This window comes from Podarcis liolepis (genome assembly GCF_965112155.1).
Source record: "Podarcis liolepis genome assembly, chromosome: 13".
Lineage (NCBI taxonomy): Eukaryota > Metazoa > Chordata > Lepidosauria > Squamata > Lacertidae > Podarcis > Podarcis liolepis.
This window is the reverse complement of record NC_139573.1, coordinates 12,354,968-12,371,348: the sequence shown is the minus strand read 5'-3', so window position 1 is coordinate 12,371,348 and position 16,381 is coordinate 12,354,968. Positions and strand designations below refer to the sequence as shown.

General features: G+C 39.9%; 1 protein-coding gene across 1 annotated transcript; it reads left to right on the top strand.

Moving 5' to 3' along the window:
- Window positions 1-1,782: 1,782 nt before the first annotated feature.
- Window positions 1,783-15,940, top strand: LOC310691386 (vomeronasal type-2 receptor 26-like). Its single transcript, XM_083471164.1, has 5 exons — window positions 1,783-1,961; window positions 4,810-4,936; window positions 9,262-9,331; window positions 10,561-10,852; window positions 12,176-15,940. The coding sequence occupies exons 1-5, from the start codon at window positions 1,818-1,820 to the stop codon at window positions 13,109-13,111; spliced, it is 1,569 nt and encodes a 522-aa protein (XP_083327290.1). The 5' UTR covers window positions 1,783-1,817; the 3' UTR covers window positions 13,112-15,940.
- The last annotated feature ends 441 nt before the right edge of the window (window positions 15,941-16,381 follow it).

Here is a 16,381-nt window from a genome sequence, read left to right as displayed (position 1 = left end):
ACAAGTATTATCAGTCAGGAGACCTCATCATTACAGGCATCGTTTCTCAGTTCTACATTTTTTCGGATGAAATAACCTTTGAACGACATCCTTCTGATGAACGCTTTAATGATTATTTGTAAGAATTTCATTTCTTCTTCTTTTTAAAAAAACCAAAATAAAAAAATTCCTTCCAGTAGCACCTTAAAGACCAACTAAGTTAGTTGGTCTTTAAGGTGCTACTGGAAGGAATTTTTTTTATTTTGACTATGGCAGACCAACACGGCTACCTATCTGTAACTTAAAAAAAAAGATATACAACTGTAAAAATAATTATTTTTTTACAGTTACAGATAGGTAGCCGTGTTGGTCTGCCATAGTCAAAATAAAAAAATTCCTTCCAGTACACGAAAGGTCATACCAAGAACTAACTTAGTTGGTCTTTAAGGTGCTACTGGAAGGATTTTTTTTATTTTTTTACAATTCCACTTTCCACGGATGCAATCTATGTTCCCAGTATATCAGCTCTGTATTCTCCCTTATGAATGGTCACTGTACCCCCTCCTATTAAAATCAAACAGGAGCATCCAATTTTGATACTTTGCAAAGCAACAAAAGCATTTTAATTGTATTTATATATTTGTAAGAATACTTATAAACTGCCAACTCATAAAAATATAAAAACAGTGTGCATTGATATATTTAAAACATCCTAAAACTATAAAAATATTTATGCTAGTATATGCATTTTTATGCACATTACTCGGATGCAGAAGTACACTGTAAAATTTGGGTATTATCAAAATTCAAATTATGTCAAGTTTTCAGTCCATATACTGTTTTGGAAACTGCAGATTAGGCATATAAATAAGAACAGTATTGAACTCATTCCCCTTCCTTATAAGTGTTTCTTCACCTCTGAACGGTGGCCATATAATATTTTTGTACAGAACACTAATTAAATGTATTGTTATAGATTTAGGGGGGACCCCCACTAAACCCCAAAATTATTAAATAGTAGGATTTTTATTATTTGGGATGTGAAGCAAGAAATACAAGCTGCAGAGGAATTCCTAAACCAGCCTATGCAAAATGACCTGGCCAAGTTAGGGTCATTAAGGAACAATACAGGGTCATTGAGGGTCATTGGCAATACAAGAGAACTGTTTCCCCATCCCCCCACCCTGAGGTGTGAACAAAGACAGGGTGTGTGTGTTGGAAGGTTGTCCAGGTAACTGGGTGTGAGGTGACAGGAAAAGAGAGCTTTTAGCAAGGTGTGCTGTGAAGAAGAAGGCAGAAAAAAGGACTGGAGTCCATCTTGGGGAGGCTGGCTGAAGGCCGGCTGGGAAAGATGCCTTGGACTCCAGGGCTGCAGTGTTGTGGGGGACTATCCCCTCTGCAAATGACCATGCTGTAAGATCTGGACTCCCTCAATGCACACTGAAGGTTTAAATAGGGGGGGGGATAAACTATATTTATGAAAGCTATGGCATTCTCCTCCATATTTCAGTTCTCCAAAGGAACACAGACCCTGGGTGAGGGCATGGAACCCCCGTTAATCTTCCTACCGCTTGGCAGAGAAAGAGGGAGACACCCAGCTTTTGTAACAATAAAGAGATATGATACATACTTTTGAATGCCTTATTCTGGAGGAGATGAGCTATGACACACACTTTGCCTTTCTTTCCAGGATGTTGCCTCAGAGCTACCAGCACATTGTAGCCTTGGTATTTGCTGTAAAAGAGATTAATGACAATCCACAGCTCTTATCTAATATAACCCTGGGATTCCACATCTACAATAGCTATTTCAGTGCAAGCTGGACTTATCATGCCTCAATGCAACTTCTTTCTGCACATGGAAAATGCATCCCTAACTTCAAATGTGACACCCAGTACAATCCCGTAGCAGTCATTGGGGGACCCAGTTTTGATGTTGGTGTTCACATGGCAGCTAATCTGTGCATTTACAAGATTCCCCAGGTAAGATGTGCTCATGGGAGTTTATTAATACATCTCTTTTTGGATATAAAATTGTATTATACAAACATAAAGGCAGAGCTTTCCAAATTTTCCACATTGGAAAGTTCATCATTTTGCAACAAAATAATTCAGTTTTATGAGGAAACCGGAGGTAAAACCAACCCCTTATAAGAGATATGGACATATATCACACAAGACACCTATGCAGTGCAGCCAACTCACTAACCTATTGTGACACACAGTTTGGAAAGCTCTGCAGAAAGGCATAACTTGCATGCTGCAGTTAATCATGAAATGTTTATTGATTCATATGATTTTTTATTTAAAAAATATCCTGTATACATATGCTACTGTTTAACAATGGTCAAACAGTTCTGTCTACAACTTCCCCATTCACTGACTTATTTGGAGGAACCCCTCTTGGTGGCTACATGTTCTGCAATGGTCTATCTTCATGTTCTCCATAGTAGAACCTTTGTTGTAGAATCTATTTCATTAAGGTAAAAACATACGGGTGACTTTTTACACAGTGTATGATATGGAATCATTATTAATATGGGACATGTGCAGCCAACCATAATTTTTTCCTGCTTTCACTGTTATCAAGAAACCACATCTGTATAATTTAATGTGGAAATAAATGCACATGCTCTCCTTCTCAGCCACACTTTTTCTTTTACTTAGCTTACCTATGGTGCTACTCCAGAAATAAATGATGTAACTGAAGCTGTTTTCTTCCACCGGATGTTTCCAAATGTAAACCATCAATATAGGGGAATCCTCCAATTGCTGCTGTTTTTTAGCTGGACGTGGATTGGAGTGATTTGCTCTCAGGATGATGAGACTGGAGAAAGATTTGTAAATGTCATACTTCCCCTCTTTTCCTTGAATGGGATCTGCTTTGACTTCATAGTAAGATTCCCCAACCTATCCTTTTCCAGTGGCATTATAAATATGTCAAAAGAGGTGAACAAGGGTAATCAAGTTATAATGGAAAGCACTGCCAACGTGTTTATCTTGCATGGTGATGTTAAGAATATTATCATGTTGACAACACTGCTTTACATGTTTGAATTGAATATACCAGTGAAGTTAAGTGGTCAAGTCTGGATTATGCTAGCCCAGATGGACTTCTCATCAGTTGGGCATCAAAGTAGATGGAAAGCAAACTTCATTGATGGCTCTTTATCCTTTGCAATTCATTCTCAAGAGTTGTTAGGATTCCAGAAATTCCTTCAGATGAGAAATCCAGTTGTAGATTCAGGAGATGGCTTTATCAGGGATATCTGGCAATATGCATTCAAATGCCTTTTCCCCAACTCTGAGACAGATGGTGAAGATATGCAATTATGCACTGGATATGAGAAGCCAGAGACTCTTTCTGAGCCTCTTTTTGACCCAAACATAAGTGGCAACAGCTATAGCATCTACAATGCTGTCTATGCTTTGGCCCATGCTTTGCATGACATGCATCCATCCCAAGTTAAACACAGACCAATGGTGGGTGGAAGTAACTGGAAGCTTCTGAATCACCATCCATGGCAGGTAACTGTTTGAACAGGTGAAAACAAGAGCACTCACTATTATATTGATAGACCTCAGTATGTCTGTCTTATATATATCACTCTTCATCTCTGTTAAATCTGCATGTGATGGCTGAAAACTGTTACCTTTGATTTATCACCCATTTTACAGCTAGTATCATTGTGGATTTGATTAGCTGGTCATTCTGGAAGGGTATAACTTAATGGCAAAATTGCATGTTATTACAAACACATGATAACATTTACAATTAGTGTTTATTTGTTTGTTTGTTTGTTTGTTTTAAGCAAGTTATCAAAACCTTGGGATCAGGTTGGGAGTTGCAGCATGTGGAGTGGGCTTAATGCTAAATTTGTTCCTAAGTATTTCTTGTCTTCTAAATGCATAAAATGAACTTTGCTGGTTATGTAGTTCAGCATCCAATATCCTACAATAGCCAATCAGATACCTACTGAAAGCCTGCCAGTAGATCAGCAGTACACTGCTACTGCTGCCCATGATATTCTGAGGCACTGTGACTCTGAACCCCAAAGTAGTATATAGCCATTATGAGAAGACTTATTTGAAACCTTAATCACCGCAAATTTGTCGTGTTCCCTTTTAAAGCTTTTCCAGTGGTGTCAATAACCAAAAATTATGATTATGAATTCTTTTGTATTTGCAGAGGAAATACTTGTGCTTATCTGTCCTGAATATCACAGCATTCAACTTTATTAGCTGACTCGGGCTTTTAATAATATGAATGAGGAAGGGGGGAAGTATCTCTATCTTTTTTAAAATAAATATTACTACTGTTTCTGTTGTCCGAGATCCTCAATAAAGGTTGATTACAAATAATAATAAAAATATAAAAAGACAACACAGTTAGTGGTCAAGGTAAACTCAAACCACTTGGATCATAATTATGCATGTGTTTTTTTAAGGTCCACCAGTATCTCAGGAGAGTCTCATTTAATAACAGTGTGAATGAAAAAGTTTATTTTGACCAAAATGGGGAAATAGGAGCTGGATTTGATATTAGAAACTGGATTGTATTCCCCAACCAGTCCTTTCGTAACGTCAAAATTGGAAGGATAGACCCACAGGCTGCTCCCGATAAAGTGTTCAACATTTGTGAGGATTCTATTGTGTGGTCTAAAAGTTTCAACCAGGTAGGGTCTATGTTTCTTTGGGGGTGCATTGGACCATTATTTAAATATTCAATAGGATCTGCTTGTTGTTGTTCTTGTAGTTGCATTTTCAAAACAGAGAGGCAGATACATACTTTCTGAATCCTTAAACATTTATCTCTTTCATCTATGAACAGGCAGTGCCCCTTTCCACATGTAATGACAATTGCCATTTGGGCTATCGTAAGACCAAGAAAGAAGGTGAACAAGTTTGCTGCTATGATTGCCTCCCATGTCCAGAAGGAAAGATCTCCAATGAAAAGGGTAAGAGAAGCCTTTCCCAAAACTTATCAGCTTATAGTCACCTGCCTTCTATCAAAAAGGTTGTCCAGAATCCTAAAGGGGTAGTGTGTGCTGACATAAGGTTAGAGTAGGATACAGCTAGTGATATGTTCATGCTTAACAAATAGTGGCCAGTTCAACAGCTTGGAGGAAATAATGAAAAATATCATACTCTAACCAAACTAAGTGGAAATTTATCTCTTCAAATCCCTATATGAAATTATCTGACACCTGGTTTCAAAGTAATGAACAACTATGCATAGATTCTGCGTGTTAATTTTATTTATTTTATTTGCATATTTATAACTACACTTTCAAAGAAAATATAACAAATCAGTGTGCGACATACAACACATTAATAACAGTATAAACACCAGAAACATATTAATGAGAGATGGTTGGGTTGAATAATAATAATAATATTATAATAATAATTTATTATTTATACCCCACCCATCTGGCTGGGTTTCCCCAGAAACTCTGGGCGGATTCCAACAAGAGATTAAAAATACATTAAAACATCAGTCATTAAAAACTTCCCTAAACAGGGCTGCCTTCAGATGGCTTCTACACATCAGATAGTTGTTTATTTCCTTGACATTTGAAGGGAGGGTGTTCCACAGGGCGGGCGCCACTACCGAGAAGGCCCTCTGCCTGGTTCCCTGTAACTTTGCTTCTTGCAGTGAGGGAACTGCTAGAAGGTTAGTCTGAGACATAGTTGTTGGTGTAAGATAACTCAGTGAGCTTCAAGGCTGATAGGACATTTCTTTTAGGATAGACACAGTTCTAAACACCTCTAGTCTAACACATCTATAGTGCATTTGCTCTCCAATAAGAGAGGCAGCTTCAGTGCTTGGATGAATTTCCTTTGATTAAAGGAGATCTACACCATTGGTTGCTTTTGGAACATACTTGCTTGTAGAGTCCTATTGAGATGGTACATGTCTCTTACAGATTTTGACGAACCAGGTTGATTAGTACAGTAACCTACAATGTGGGATTCTATGTACAATAAAGATTTCTATCTTTTTCAGACATGGCGGACTGCTTTCTATGTCCAGAAGGACAATATCCAAATATCAACAAAGATTCCTGCATTCCCAAAAGAATTAACTTCTTGTCTTATGAAGAACCTTTGGGGACCAGTTTGGCCGTTCTGGCGCTTTCCTTTTCTTCCATCACAGCTTTGGTGCTTTGGGTCTTCATTCAGCATAAGGACACTCCCATAGTCAAAGCCAACAACCGGGACCTCACCTACACTCTCCTCATCTCCCTCCTGCTCTGTTTCCTTTGCCCTCTGTTTTTCATTGGGCAACCTCAGACAGTGATGTGTCTCCTTTGACAAACCATGTTTGGTGTCATCTTCTCAGTTGCTGTCTCTTCTGTTTTGGCCAAAACCATCACAGTGTTTCTGGCTTTCATGGCCACCAAGCCTGGGTCCACGATGAGGAAGTGGGTGGGCAATAGACTGGCTTTTTCCATTGTTCTTTCCTGCACTCTTAATCAAGCCACAATGTGCAGTGTATGGCTTGCAACCTCTCCTCCATTCCCAGAATCTGACATGAACTCCATGCCTGAAGAAATTATAGTGGAATGCAATGAAGGGTCTGTCACCATGTTTTACTCCGTCCTGGGTTTCATGGGTGTACTTGCCTTTGTCAGCTTCACTGTGGCTTTCCTAGCCAGGAAATTGCCAGACAGTTTCAATGAAGCCAAGTTCATCACCTTCAGCATGTTGGTCTTCTGCAGTGTTTGGCTGTCCTTCATTCCAACCTACTTGAGCACAAAGGGAAAATACATGGTGGCAGTTGAGATCTTCTCCATCTTGACCTCCAGTGCTGGCTTACTGGGTTGCATCTTTTCCCCCAAATGTTATATCATTATTCTGAGGCCTGAGCTGAACAACAAAGATATGTTAATAAGAAGAAAGTAGCACACACTAAACAAATTCTAGTAGTTGACTTTGCCTATGATATAAAAACCTGCCCAGTTTCTTTGTAAGTTTCCCAGAAGTCAAGGGGTGGAAGAGGATTCCACAGAAGGTGGATTCTACAGTGGATTCATCTGATTCAATTGGATCCTGAGTCCAGTTCAGAAATCAGAGCCCCGTGGATCCATTTATGAGACTGCCACATTGCCTCTGCCTAATAGTGTTTTGTCAGGTTTAGTACGTCTCTCTCACACAAGACACAGCACATTGGCAGCTTTATTACTTTCAGATTTATTCAGCAGTTACAGGATTCAGCAGTCAGACCTTCCTTAACTCATCCATCACTGTCAGAGTCAGTTGACTCAACTATTGTTTCCTGCCAAGGCAGGGTACTTTCCACTTTCTACTCCACCTTCTTCCAGTCTGTCCTCCTCCTGGTCTTAGGATGGCCAGTCCTGGAGTGGAGTCTACCCCCACCTGTTCTCCTCCAGCCAGTTCTGTTATCTTCGTCAGCTCTCTGTTGCTTTGAGAACTGACAAGCAACATTTCAGAGCGAGAGAGGCTTATTTCGCTCTTGCTGTGTGAAAGGCTCAAGTTTCTACTCCCCTCAGCTTGCCCTTCCTCCTCTTCAGAGCCCTCACTGTTTGTCAGAATGGGAACATCCCTGACATGTTTTTTCTTGTGTGTTTTTTTTTATTTAAAAAATGCCAGAACAGGTCATCTAGACATTCATAGCCTGAATCCAACTGTACACCACACTGGCTTTATTAAAATAAAATAAGATAGTTTGATGTGTTTGAAAGCTTGCTTCTCTGTCTGTTATATTAGCTTGTGCAGGGATGGTTAACCAGAAAGGCAAACTAAGCATGCATTTGGGTCCCAGGGTGGGGTATCTGTGTTGGGCTTGGGCAGTGTGCACCCTTTAAAAAAGCACAGGGGATGGGGATTCTGCCTGCAGTTTTGGATAAAGTGCCTAGGAAATCTGGGGATTAGGTCAAGCCTAATATAACACTGGTCCTGAGACCTACACCGGCTCCCAGTATGTTTCCGAGCACAGTTCAAAGTGTTGGTGCTGGCCTTTAAAGCCCTAAATGGCCTCAATCTGAAAGAGCATCTCCACCCTGACACTGAGGTCCAGCTCCGAGGGTCTTCTGGTGGTTCCCTCACTGTGAGAAGTGAGGTTACAGGGAACCAGGCAGAGGGCCTTCTTGGTAGTGTCGCCTGCCCTGTGGAACGCCCTCCCATCAGATGTCAAGGAAATAAACAACTATCTGACTTTTAGAAGACATCTGAAGGCAGCCCTGTTTAGGGAAGTTTTTAATGTTTGATACTTTATTGTGTTTTGAATATTCTTTTGGAAGCCGCCCAGAGTGGCTGGGGAAACCCAGTCAGATGAGGGAGGAATTATTATTATTATTATTATTATTATTATTATTATTATTATTATTATTATTATTAGCAGTTGGGTGAAAGCTGCCATCATAAATTAAGAAGTAGGGAAAATATATCCTAGTTAATTCTGTATTTCTTTATTTGTTATTATTAAACTTTGCAGCATATAAGAGCTAAGATGGTTTTTACCTAGGTCATCAAAATAGAGTATGCCATAGATATGCAGATTTAAGCATATACTATTTATTGTGCTCCAGAGTCTGGCCAGATATGTATTTCAGTTTTGGTTAACAAAGCTTGTATCTCTACTATTCTATTGACGCCTTCCCACCATATACTGATTTTCAGAGCTTTCCTATTTTGGGGCCAGTAGTGATTCTTCCAGGATGATGGTGATAATTGTTGCTGTTGTTGTACTACTACTACTACTACTATTACTACTGCTACTACTGTAACAGAGTTTAATACTGTGCAGTACTGTGCAGTGAAATGGCTGTACAGTATGAAAAACTTTCAGTATGACATAGAATCATCAAATTTTAGAGTTGGAAGGGATAAGGAGGACCATCTGTTCCAACCTGTAATGGAATCTTTTCCCAACCTGGAGCTTTTTCCAACCTGGAGCTTGAACCCACAACCCTGAGATGCTGTACCATCTGAGCTACCCCAGATATCCCATGACAATTATGGTAAAATTGATGACTGAATGCAGAAGTATTCTAGATTTGAAAAGCTGAATGACAATCTGGAATGTGGGACCACTGCTGGGTTGTTGTTTTTTAAAATGTACATTCATTTGCTAGTTTTATTAGATTTTTATGTTACGTGATTATATAGTTGTGACCTGCCCTGTGAACTTAAGGTCAAGGGCAGCCAAGAAATTTCGTAAATTAATAAATAAATGTTTTACTCCACCCCCAGAAACATAGCTCTTGCACACTGTTTTCTATTTTGGTCTCTCTGCATACTGTTTCTGTTCCTCTAGGTGGAGATCAGAGGAGAATTTTAATGAACTATGAAAAACATGTTTTCTTTGGCAACGTCTGGACAACTGGGTGGGTCTAGCTGTCCTTTTCATTTCCTACAGTCCTCTTACGCAGTGTTTCTCTGAGGCCTTGTAGGTTAAAATGGTGTCCCATGAGATGGGTTGTAACAATGTAGGAGGGTGGCCAACGGTAGGCCCTGCCAGAGGGCTGTTTGCCAAGGAACCTTCCAACCCAACCACACCCTGCCACCACAGGGACGAGATCAGCATCCTGTTGAGATATGAGAGTTCTGTGTTGTCTGCAATGGCTCATAGAGTATGCTATAGTCAAGAGATGATTATCCTCCCTGTAATTATTCAATCAACTAGGATTGTGCCTAATCTTCTCCTTAGATAATTCCACTAGCAACTAGCAAACTATAAGTAATGAACTGATGCCTAGAGGCAAGATTTTCATGCAAGATGGTGGGGCTTGTGATGGTTGCGTTAGTGCTGATGCCTCAGGTATCATGCAATATCCGTCTTGCTAACTGTACCATCAGCAGCCTTCCTATACTTCACAAGTATTATCTGCCAGGAGAGTTCCTCATTGCCGGCATCCTTTCTCAGTTCTACATTTTCTCCAATCCAATAAGCTTCACTAAGCATCCCTCTGAGGAACTGCTTGATCAGACTGTGTAAGCACTTATTTTGATTCTTTCACCATGTCATCCTTCCAGATACTATTATCTAGCAAGTGAATACTGGCTTTACTTTCAATGTGATGCAAAATCACTTTAAATGGAATGTTACAGCTCATTGTCCCCTCTTGCCAGAAAAAAACAGTGCATTATAGCCAACTAAGTCATAGATCAGAGCATCTGAAACCAATAGAGTGAAGTCTACTCTGATGATGACTAATGTTGGCTATTAACCTATTCCACCCACCCTGAAGCTATATCACTGTTATTATTACAATTGCTGCTAGTTGCAGGAGTACTAGTGCTACCAGTAGAAGTGGTAGTAGTAGTAGATTTAGCTAGCATCCTGCAATCATAGATCAATTTACCTCATTGATTCCCTTGAAACCCTGCAGTCCATAGTTACATTCCATGGCAGTTTTCTTGCTCAGTGCAGGTATGAGGTTTCCTATAATAAATGATATATACTGAGTTCTAACTATCACACCAAAACATGCCGAACACACACACACACACACACACACTTAGCCTTGGATAGTAATATTTATTTATATATTGAACTGAAATGCAGCAAGTAGCATATTCTAAAAGTGATGCAGCCTGCAACTCTTCATTCTAGGATCTTGACACAGAACTACCAGCACATCTTGGCCTTGTTATTTGCTATAAACGAGATCAATGAAAATCCCTTGATTTTACCAAATGTCACATTAGGCTTGAACATCTTCAATAGCCATTTCAGTCCAAGCTGGACCTATCTTGCCTCACTGGAGCTGCTCTCCACACAAGACAGGTCAGTCCCAAACTATAAATGTGATGGTCAGGACAATACAATAGCAGTCATTGGTGGACCTGAGGCTGAGATAGGTTTCCACATGGCAACCATCCTGAGCAACTACAAGATCCCCCAGGTAAGATGTGTACATGAAATGTGGGAGCTGAACAAGCCATTGACTCTTCTCTTTCCTTTTAGTTATGGCTCTGTAACACTGAGCTGGTTAGCTTTGCTGGTTAGAGTGTGATGTTACATGTTCAATCTCATTAGAAGCCAACTGAATCTTAGGGAAAGGATGCCAGCTTAGTATCTGTTTTCAGGCAGAAGGTTTCAGCCATATTCAGGTAGGGATGGAAAAGGACTTATGCCTGAAACCCTGGAGAGCTGCTGTCAGTCAGTGTAGACAATGTGTAGACAGTGTAGACTGTGTTACATTATTGGGCACTGAGTTGTAAATTAATTCCAAGCAAGCAGCTCTGGTTTTATCTATACTGTCATTTAACGTGGATAGTAAGCTTTCTGTACCTTCATTAATTCCCTGTTGTCCATATCACATTCTCCTCCAAATCACTGACTTCCTACAGTTTCCCTTCTCTACATTCATATTTTCTCATGCCATCTCCTTTTGGAGTATCCCTTGTGTGAGAAAATATGGACTAAAGGAGGGGAATGTGTTGTGATGAGAAAGTCATATGGACAGCAGAGGTTTATTGGACGTACAGGAAGTTTGCTATCCACAACAAATGACAGTATGGATGAGCCCTCAGTGGTGTTAGGAAATTATTTTGACTTTGTGTCTGTGGAAATCTGGCTGAAGAAGTTCCATGATGATATAGGATTCAATCCCCTTGGGTCTGTACCATCTCATCAAGCAGACCCTGAATGCAAGTATTCTCAGAATCTCCTACTGTAAACTTGTAAGAACCACACGGAGACTTTATGAAAGGCAGTACAGAAATGTTTTAAGATAAATAAAATAGTCAATCAAAACCTGGTGATCACTGATTTGCGGGTGACTGTTCTATGGAGTAAAGGACATATTTGCCAAAAGTGTAGTTTTGGGATCTCATCACAACAAGAGAGATGAAGAAATGTTTGAATTCTCCTTATTGCATAAGTTGTTATTAACCCAAAGAAAATATAGCCACGTTCCTTGCTGTGGCCATCAAAACAAGGGAACAATTACTGAAGGCAGTATGAGTGCTGAATCAAAATAGTATGCACTTCTTAACTATAGTTGTTCATGGATTTTGTTATAATCCCATTTTAAAAGGCACAACGTGTGTGCTTGTACCTTATATTTTTTCTCTTCTGTGTTCATTGAAATGTGGATTGGAGCTTTGCTGGCGTGTGGGGACAAACACTGTTTGACAATTTTATTGGTTAGTATGCATTCACAGAGAAACTTCAGTATGGAAATAAGCTTGTCATCTTTCCCACCCTCTGTTATTTTCTATAGTTCACATATGGTTCTGCTCCTGCGATAAATGACCAGAATCAAGGAGCTTTCTTTCACTGGATGTTTCCAGATGGGTCCTATCAATATCGGGGCATTCTCCAGTTACTGCAGCATTTCCAATGGACATGGGTTGGAGTGCTTTTTCAGGATGATGACAATGGAAATAAGTTTGTACAGAATGTGCTTCCTGTGTTTTCTCAGAGTGGTATATGCTTTGACTTTATAGAAAGATTCCCAGCAATACCTTTTTACTGTGATTTTAATCAATTGGTAAATGAAACAGTTGGAACACTTAAGGTCATCATGGGAGCAACAGCCAATGTATTGGTCTTACATAGTGAAATCCAGGGCATGATGACTTTGAGGATGTTGCTCCAGTTTTCAGAATATGAAGGGCTGCCAACAAAGACCAAAGTCTGGATCATGACAGCCCCAATGGATTTCACATCAGTCAGCATACAAAGACTGTGGAATATAGACTTCCTCCATGGTGCTATGTCCTTTGCAGTTCACTCAAATGAGGTGTTGGGCTTCCAGAAATTTATTCAAAACCAGAGCCCTACCTCAAGAAAGCAAGATGGATTTATCCAAATCTTCTGGGAGCAGACATTTAGATGTTTGTTCCCCGACTCAATGGAAGATAAGCAGTTTGAGGAAAATTGCACTGGGGAGGAGCAGCTGGAAACTCTTCCTGCATCTGTTTTTGAAATAGGCATGACTGTCCACAGCTATGGTATCTACAATGCTGCCTATGCTCTGGCTCATGCTTTTCATGCCATGCAGTTATCCGAATTCAAACATAGAAGACAAGGAAAGCAAAAGCTTCTGAATCAACAGCTGTGGCAGGTAACATCATGGACAGATGAATGCAAAAGAGCTCATAATGTTTGTGGGTTCATGGACAGTCAAAGCCAAAGTAGTGCCCTGAAGGTGTAGTGGAACTCTAGCTTCCATCAGCCCCAGCCAGCATGTCCAGTAGCCAGAGATGTTTTTTAGAGTCCAACACAACATTGGCTACCTTTGTCTTGCAATGTTGTCTACGAAAATATACTTTTGTCATGAGATCCCTTTCTCATCAGTTTATTGATATTCCTCTTCACAGTAAGACGACAGTGATGATCATGGTTGTTTTGGTTAACATCCCTAATCAGTATATGCCAATATTATAAAACTCACAATTTTGGGAAGATTTCAACATTGTTCTATGTTGATTGTTCTGTCCGGGCAATCACTTTGGCTTGCCAAATGGGACTATCATCCATCTCGTCTCCCCTTGCACTGCTCTGAGGGTTCTCCTCCCCTCTAGAGCTAATTTGGGGACGTGGAGGAGGAAAGCCCTGTTACGCAAGCAAAAGTCCTTGTGTCAGCTTCTGATGATGGAACTCATTAGTTGAATCCCACCCATTATATATTGGTATGAGATATAACATTATGTGATTAGTTAATGAATATGAATTGCATGAAGGGAATCACACTGTTCTTACAACTCACTAAGAATGGTCTCAATGGTAGAACATCTGCTGATGAAGATTTAAGATTCAATGCCCAGCATCTCCAGGTAGGGTTGGGAGACCCCCAAATCTGAAACTTTTGAAAGCCATTGCCAGTCAGTGTAAAAAATGCTGAACTAGATGGAGCAATGCTCTGACACAGGCAGCTTCCTGTGTTCTTATATGCTCAGCTCCTGAGCCTCCATTCATTTCTATATTGCCTCTTTTTGATGAAAGAATTCTGTGCCTCTTTACTATGACTCTGGATTTATTGATTTTTTTAAAAAAAGAACTCTCTCCGTGTGTTTAAGTATAGAAGCCAGCTTTTTTAGAATAGCTGTGCCATGTTTTATCCTTGGAAGCCCTTTTTTATGCTATGGTTGCCCTTTAATTCAAAAATGGAACCCCACTACTTCAAAGATCAAATTGTTCTTCTAGTGTGCTAAAGAGTGTGCAGGTGTGTATGTTATGCCATTGTTGTATACTGGAGCTGAATATGTAACTATTACTACTAGTAGTAGCCTACATACAACTTTTAAAGAGATCAGAAATAAATGTATTCTCTCTAATTTTGTGTCCTGCTCCCATGGCAGCCATTTTGTGACTGGCACTCATCGTACTTCCTCAAAATTAGACATGTGTGCTAGTCCAAAAAAGGTTGGTTGAGAAAAGTTGCTGAATTGAGTTAAGCACCTTTTTAAAAACCTAATATATTGCATAAGCAAACCTAAGAGTGTAAGCCTGAGCATTTTCTTGTTATGGCAATGGTTTACACACACACACACACACACACACACACACACACAGGCTTCTCCTTTCAAGAAACCCGTTCGGTATTCTGCCTTTTCTACTTCTGTTCTTTAAGAAGTGAGCTTAGTTGGAAAAGCTATTTCCCCTCATTCATTCTGCTATGCTAAGGGTAGCCAGTGTCAAGCCCTGCAGATACTGTTGAACTTCAACTTCCGTCGGCCCCTGTCAGTATGATGGTGTTCATGAATAATGGGAGTAGTACTCATCAATATCTGGAAAGCACCTTGGCTGCCTCTATTATACCATTGGAATATATTCAGTCATTTATTTTCAGTAACAATAGTAGCTGAAAAGGAGCTGTTGCTAACTTCAACTCTTCCATTTATTATTCAAAAAGATATGTGTTGGAAGGTTTCTGGCAATATACACACATACTGTAGATTCATTTTAAAAAGTGTGAGCTACTATCTAAATTAGAACTTATGGAAACTTTCCTTAAGTATTTCCAGAATTACATTTTCAAAATATTGTTATATCACCAGTGCCAGGGACAGAAGTGGCTTGTCAGGTGGGGTGGAGCTGCTACTCTAGATTCCCAGCAAATAGGTCACTGCTGCTTACCATGTGAGAGGGTGAGGAGGTTGGTGTGGTTCAAACACATCAGCAGGAACAGTTTGTACCATAATGACCTCTCTGCTGCCTTCTCTCCCCACCTCCTGCTGAGCAAGTGTCTTCACCTGCCAGGAAGCAGGTAGAAGCTCTGTCCCAGCTGATGAGTCAATTCCAGGTTAAGTAGATTTGAACAGAACTGAAGTTTATCCACTACCAATTGGTAGGCTATCAGGTGATCATAAGTACTTATTTGACATGTTATCTAAGGAGCAGATAGGACTAAAATATGTGGTGCAATAGCACAATCGTATAGTGAAATGTATTTTATGTATTTATGTATTTTTTATCATAGAACGTCATGAAATTGAGAACTGTGTAATACTCTTTTTCTTTTTTAGCTCCACAGCTTTCTGAAAGGTGTCTCATTTAACAACAGTGCAGGGGAAACGGTGTCCTTCAACCAAAAAGGGGAATTAGTAGTGGGATTTGATGTTATAAACTGGATCACTTTCATAAATGGGTCTTTCCTTAGAGTGAAAGTGGGTATAATAGACCCGAAGGCTCCCCCTGCCAAAGTCCTCTTTCTTCAAGATGATGACATTGTATGGCCCAGTAGCTTTAATCAGGTAATGACTGTGCATATTTCAACTTGAAAATACGTTTTCAGTAATAGAGCTCAACTGCCTATTGCCTGCTAAATGCTTTCAAGCATTATACCATTACAGGAATTAGGAACCTATAAACCTCCAACTTCCTGGGGCTGTTGGTAGCTGAAATTCAGAAATATCTGGACACTGATAGGTTCCCAATCCATAGCGCCCACCTATTTTTAATCAATCAGTCAATTAATCAATTAATTTTGTGAACTTCATCCAAAGATCATTGGGAGGTTCACAACATGAAAAATACAAAACGAAAAGTCAAAATACATAATAAAACAAAGCACAAGCAAAATAAGCCATTAACCCCACTAACCACTAACATTTAAAAGTCCATTGAATGATAATCAGCCAAAGGCCTGGTTAAAGAGGAACGTTCTCAACTGGTGTCTAAAGATATGTAATGAAGGCACCAGGCGAGCATCCCTGGTGAGAGCATTCCACAAATGGGGGGCCACTGTAGAAAAGCCCTGTTCCTCTGTTGCTATTCTCTGGACCTCTTGTGGAAGAGACACACAAATAAGGGCCTTAGGTGATGATTGCAGGGTCCAGGTTGGTTTATATGGGGAGACGTATTGTAGTCCTAAGATGTTTAAGACTTTATAGGTCAAAACCAGCATGAATGGGGCCTGGAAACTAATTGGCAGTCAATACAGTCAGGTCAGGATCAGTGTAATATGGTCAAAGCACTTTGT